Source organism: Sphaerodactylus townsendi, linkage group LG10 (genome assembly GCF_021028975.2).
Source record: "Sphaerodactylus townsendi isolate TG3544 linkage group LG10, MPM_Stown_v2.3, whole genome shotgun sequence".
Taxonomy (NCBI): domain Eukaryota; kingdom Metazoa; phylum Chordata; class Lepidosauria; order Squamata; family Sphaerodactylidae; genus Sphaerodactylus; species Sphaerodactylus townsendi.
Window position 1 is genome coordinate 24,017,203 of NC_059434.1, and position 6,667 is coordinate 24,023,869.

Consider the following 6,667-nt stretch of genomic DNA (forward strand, 5'->3'; position numbering starts at 1 on the left):
CTGGGTCTAGTACTTCTCAATATTTTTATAAATGATCTGGATGAGGGGGCGAAGAGATGACTACTTGTTAAATTTGCAGATGACACCAAATTGGGAAAAGCAGCGAACACGTCTGAAGATGCAGAATTTAATGAGATCTGAACACACTGGAGAAGTGGGCGGATGTGAACAAGAAGCAATTCAGCAAGGAGAAGTACGAAGTTCTATGCCTGGGTAACAAAACTGAGGAACACATGGATGGGGGATATACTTCTGGGCAGCAGCATGTGTGAACAAGACCTTAAGGTGGAGTGTAAGTTAAATAGGAAAAGCTAGCATCATGCAGTGGCAAAAAAACTAATGAGATCTGAAGAAGTATCAACAGAGGCATAATATCCTAATCACAAAATGTAAATAGCATTGTTCAGGCCGCTCCTGGAGTACTGGGGGCAGCTCTGGGGGCCTCACTCCAAAAAAGATGAGGACAGAATGGAGTGGGTGCAGAGGAGAGCAACAAGCATGACCAGGGAGCTGAAAACCAAGCCCTGCGATGAAAGGCTGAGGGACCTGGGAATGCTCAGGCTGGAGAAGAGAAAGTTGAGGAGGGACATGATTGCTCTCTTTAAGTATTTGAAGAGCTATCAAAGGAGGGAAAGACAATGTATTGTCGAAGGCTTTCAATGCTGCCGGATTGAGTTCTGGTGAGTTGGAGCTGTGTGGAAAGAGATTCAGTTCAGGATTTTTAGCCTTGATCAGCTCGCTTCCTGCATCTGTGGCTGGTATCTTTTGTGATACACCTCTGAAGATGCCAGCCACAGATGCAGGCGAAACGCTAGGAACAAAATCCACCAGACCACGGCCACACAGCCCGGAAAACCCACCAGAACCAGAGGGAAAGACAGTTGACAGTAGAGGACAGAACTCGCAATAATGGATTTAAATTATGGGCAGACAGGTGCTGGCTGGATATTAGGAATTTTTTTTACAGTAAGAGTAGTTCACTAGCAGAATTAGCTGACTAGGAAGGTACTGAGCTCACTGGCAGACTTCAAGTAGCACTTGTCAGGGATGCTTTAGGCAGAATCTGCATTGAGCAGGAGGATGGACTACATGGTCTGCAGAGCCCCTTCCAATTCTATGATAACAGTCACAAAAGCCACAGCTAGGTAGCTAGAAATTGACTGAGTGCAACATTTCCTGTAAGATCTGCAGCCGCACAGTCACTGTATTGGTGCCGCACGGATTGAGTGGTGGCAGGGAGAGCTCTCCCAGGCAGTTCAGTTCTACTCAGAGGTAAGGCACTTCCACACAGCAAAGGGCAATGGTTAGGGGGACTATTGATTGGGTGGGTTTAATACTCTGCTTTTCTCTACCTTTATGGAGTTTCAAAGCAGCCTACAATTACCTTCCCCTCCCTACAACAGCCACCTTGTAAGGCATGTGAGACTGAAAGAGTTCCAAGAGAAAAGTGATTAGCCCAAAGTCACCCACAGGCTTCATGTGGAAGAGTGAGGCAACAAAGCCAGTTCTCAGATTAGAGTCCACCCCTCTTAACCACTACGCCACGCTAGCTCTCGGGATTTTCTTTAATTTTGTTTACACTGCAATGCCAAAAAGAAAACAAAGTTCATAATGAAACACAAAGATATCAATGTCCATACAATCTCAAACCCAGTAGAAATATTTTATATAAAGAATCTTGGGGCAAAAAGTCTGACTCAAGGCGAAGGGGATGGAAACTTGACACAGTAAGTAAATTGTATATTACTACAGGTTTTCAACTGGATCCAGGAATTGTTTTGTTCTCCAGAATGAAAGATCCTGTATTTCATTAAGGTCATCCTCATTTTGTACTTCTTTCACCTCTACTAACCATAGAAGAATGACACTTTGGAGCTCATGAAAAACACTGCTCCACCCAATAACTCAATAAAACAAAAGTCTAGTGGTACCTAAAGTTCATTATGAAATAAATGTTGCTGTAATCTTTAAAGTGCCACTGGCTTCTACATTTTGTAATGGCAGACCAACACATGCATCCTTGCAACTATAAAAGACGTTTGAGATCTCTGGAAAATTCTAGCCACTTAGGTAGTTGAATAAGCATCCCCTTATGATTTCAAAGACAACCAGAGAGAAATCAACTAATTTTCACAATTCTTCCTTTGCCAATTTTACATGTAGGTTAAAGAATCAAAGGTTCTGATCTAAAGAGGAGCAGCAGCGGCATAGTGGCTAAGAGCAGGTGCACTCTGATCTGGAGGAACCAGGTTTGATTCCCAGCTCTGCCACTTGAGTTGTGGAGGCTTATCTGGGGAATTCTGATTAGCCCGTGCACTCCCACACACGTCAGCTGGGTGACCTTGGGCTAGTCACAGCTTCTCGGAGCTCTCTCAGCCCCACCCACCTCACAGGGTGTTTGTTGTGAGGGGGGAAGGGCAAGGAGATTGTGAGCCACTTTGAGTCTCCTATAGGAGAGAAAGGGGGATATAAATCCAAACTCTTCTTCTTAAATTCTTCCGTAGTATAAAGGCTATCAGAGCCAAAATGGTACAATGGTCAAGGTGTTGGACTAGGATCTGGGAAACCTAAGTTCAAATCCCCACTAAAATCAGAGAAGCTTGTTTGGTGGTCTTGGGTTAGTCACAAACTGTCACCCTGGCTAGTATTCCTTGGAGGATGGGAAACCTCCAAGGAATACCAGGTCTGTGAAGCTGAGGCAGGCAATGGCAAACCACCTTCAACAGTCTCTTGACTGAAAACCCTGTGGGGTCATCATAAGTCCGCTGTGACTCTGACAACAAAAAACTGCAGAACACTATGTTTAAATTGTCATTGCCCCCAATTAGTATGTAATGCTGTTCATGAATTAAAATACAGGAAATATGATTTAACTCAAGTGATTTAAAAGGATATTGCGCTCAATTGCTATGTACTGTTGTTCATGAATTAAAATGCAGGAAATATGACTTAACTCAAGTGATTTAAAATGGTATTTTTCCATGGTGATTCCATGAATGTTTTACATAACAATGTAAGTCAATCTACACTGAGATGCAAGGGAATGGGTGTTTTGTTTTGTTTTTTGCATTACTTACTTTATCCCTCTGCATTACTGGAAGTGCTCCAGCTCAGACTCAAAGTAAAAAAGATACTGTTACAGTGACTTAAAATGAGCTCCAGTGGGGGGGGGGGGGGCAGCAAGCAAGCTGTGCCCTATTCTAAAGTTAATCGAGCCACCCCAGGCATGCCTTTCATATTTGCTGACTGCTGTATCTTTAGGGGAAGTCTTCATACCACAAAGAGCCAGCAGAATGCCGAAACTTGTTATTACATGAGTAGGTTGAGACGGTGACTAATAGAGGCATAAACAATCCACACTGAACCAGAGAACAGCCACTAGTCATGTGTAAAAACACTCACTCGTCAGAACCCGAGAGCTCTACTTCCTGACGAGTCATTGCTTGGCTTAACACTTCACATTTTAATATCAGTCACTATGACCCTCTTCAATTCAGTTTCCTTCTTGCCCCAACCAGAGATCACATTTGTATAGACTGTAAGTATTAAAAAAGACTGACAAAACATTTGAAAAAGATCTAGATAACACAGAATAATGGATTTCAGAAGGGGTTGAAACAGCAACGTTCTTTGACCTGTAAATTCTGGTAAGTTATACAGTCACAATGAAGCTTGGCACTGGAATTATACTAGACCCAGTGTGGTGCAGCACATGGATTACTACAGCGGTTCTCAACCTGTGGGCTGCGACCCCTTTTGGGGTCGAATGACCCTTTCACAGGGGTCGCCTAAAACCATCAGAAAACACATATTTCCGATGGTCTTAGGAACCGAGATGCAAATAATTTTATGGTTGGGGGTCACCACAACATGAGGAACTGTATTAAAGGGTCACGGCATTGGGAAGGTTGAGAACCACTGGACTAGAATGAGGAAGATCAAAATCTATCTCCCTACATGACATGAAAGGTAGTGGGTGACCTTTGGACAGGGTTGTTGTGAGAATGAAACTGAAGGAAAGCACACTTCCCTGAGCTCCTTAGACTAGAGGAAGAACAAGATACAAACACATCAATTAATTAATTGGTTCCCAAAAGCAGCTGCACAATATGCCATGCTGCAAAACAATGTGCAAGCAAGGATGCCAGTGTAGTGCCAGGAATGCAAATCAGACAGTCTCTGCACACAGCCTGCCTCAACTACCGGCTACCTTGTACATGTTTAAACAGAAGTAAATCTCATTTGCTTCAAACGGCCCTTCTCCTAGAGCGGAGAATGGTTGCTTAACAGAGCATAATATCAACTACTCTTACCCACTCAGGAGTGCAATATGAATTCAAAACGCATCAGTTTCCCCAACACTCAGCAGTATGTATCCTCCCCTTCCTGTAAAGCAGGGGTCTCCAACCTATGGCCCTCCAGCGGTTCATGGATTACAATTCCCATCAGCCCCTGCCAGAATTGGCAGAGACTGATGGGAATTGTAGTCCATGAACATCTGGAGGGCCATAGGATGGAAACTGTAAAGTCTCGCTTTCCGTTTTTAATACGGAAAGACACACGGGAAGTCTGAACGTCAGAGGGACCGGGAAAGTGCCCAGCCAGCTCCAGCCTGGAAGGGGTTCCCGCACCTTTCCCTGATGGCTCCCCCCGGCCCGGCCCCACCCCGCGCTCCTCTCTCCTGCCGGTCCTTACACAGTGACATGGCCTGAGCCGCGCACCACCACCGGGTCCGGAGAGTGCTTCAGCAGCTGCTCCTCCAAGGCCCGCTCCTCGTCTTCTTCCTCCTCGTAGATCTCATCGAAGTCCGCCATGGCCGCCTCGGGCCAGGCCGCGCCGACTCTTCTGGAGGAAGGATGCCGGACAAGCGGAGGGCCACTTCCTCCGCTCCGCCACGACCGAAGCCACCTCTCAGAGCCGCCGGCAGGAAACGCCCGTCATAATCCCGGGGAAGGGGACGGACAGGAACAGCCACAATCACAACATCCGGTCCCCGGCGTCGAGGCAGCCACTGGCTGGAGAGCCGCAGGCTGAAAGCTCCGCCCCTTTTGCCTGCCACTCGCGCATGCGCACCCCGTCTCCCCGCGTCGATCTATTGGCAGGGACGGTTGAGGGATAAAGCGCGAGAGCGGACTTGGTGGAGTGCGCGTGCGCAGCTCTCTTCCTCTGTCGGTTGCTGAAGTGATGGGCATTTAGATTATGACTTTAGTTTCAGAGTTTTGTGGAGGTCCGTCGCTCTGTATAGTTTGGAAATACCTCTCGATTTGGGGAGGGTGGGCTTTGGAAAGAGGAGGGACTTGAATGCGTTATAATGCCACCGAGTTCACCTTCCAAAGCAGCCATTTGCTCCTGGAAAACTGATATCTGTTTTCTGGTGATCAGTTGTATTCTGAGAGCTCTTAAAAGTCTAACCTGGAGGCTGGCAACCCCACCCCCCGTGTATTTTAATAGCTTTTACTTTCAAAAGATAAGTCCAGTAGCTGCTCAAAGACTCACAACAGTGAGTCAAAGCTCACTTCTTCTGACGATTTGAGTTTCCACTGAAAGTCAATTGCAGTTCATAGTACAGGCAGGAGGAGCCCATTTTTAAACAAATAAATGCATAACTTGTTCGCATTTACCCCCAAGTAATGATCTGGCATTGAAACTTTATCAGGCCTTCCAAGCAGGGTTGCTCAAAAGCCACTTTGTTTCTAGTACTTCCAAATAGCTAAATAAACAATGGTATGTTAAGTACCTACATGCAGTTACTTCAATGGCTTTAGAGTGAGGAAGCTGTGCATCGGATTGCAGCCTTTCACAACTCAATTCCAACCAGGGTTACTGAAGAGTAAGGCCAAACAAGTTTGATGGGACTCCTTACAGTGCAGTTCTGAACAGACTAAGCCATCTGCTCTTATTTATTAATTATTTACATTATTTGTTGTGGCCCACCTTTTTCACAGAAGCACAAGACAGTTTAAATCGACAGCAATGGGCATCCAATGAACCATACAATGGAGGTTTGGATTGCAGAAATCTGAAAGAAATCAGAAGATCTGAAAACAGCTTGAAACAAAGCATAATCATTAACATGATGAGTTACAAAGTGCAGGAGTTACACAGTTGGATCATACATAGTTAGATCAATACACAGTACAATCCATATGCAGGAACAAAGTCCGCAGTCCTTATCTAAAACATCTGTATAGACTTATTACTTGTGTAAAACAAGCTCTCCTGAATAATTCCATTTTTCATAGCTTGCAGAAGAACGGGAGCCATCAGGATGGCCATTTTACAACATGGGGCCTGCAACAAGAGAATGTGCATGTTTGGGCAGCTGTTACTTTTGCCCCTTTGCAGGGTGGCATCTGCAAAAGGCCCTACCCAGATGAGTCAAACTGTCATAGCAGAACAGAGAGGGAGAGGAGATCCTAGACAAATAAGGGGTCAAACCATGAAGCCTTTGTCATGGCCAATACCTAGAATCAAAACCAGTAACCAATGGACAGCCAGTGGAGCGCCTGATAGTAACTTAGCTGCAGTGTTCTGTAGCAGCTGAAATCCCCAAGTTGGTTAAGAGGAGACCAATGGAGAGTACAGTGTAGTAGCCTTGTCTTGATGTTACTGCAGAGTGGTGGCCAGGTCAGCCACATCAAGGTAGAAGACCTATTTAAGATTGGAA

General features: G+C 45.4%; 1 protein-coding gene across 1 annotated transcript in view; it reads right to left on the reverse strand.

The window, feature by feature from the left end:
- The window catches only part of CHIC2 (cysteine rich hydrophobic domain 2), a 29,247-nt gene extending 24,271 nt beyond the window's left edge, over positions 1-4,976 (reverse strand). Inside the window, exon 1 of the mRNA XM_048510174.1 lies at positions 4,696-4,976. Coding sequence (XP_048366131.1) covers positions 4,696-4,814 — 119 coding nt within the window. The 5' untranslated portion in view covers positions 4,815-4,976. The remainder of the gene's footprint in view (positions 1-4,695) is intronic.
- Between the last annotated feature and the right edge of the window lie 1,691 nt (positions 4,977-6,667).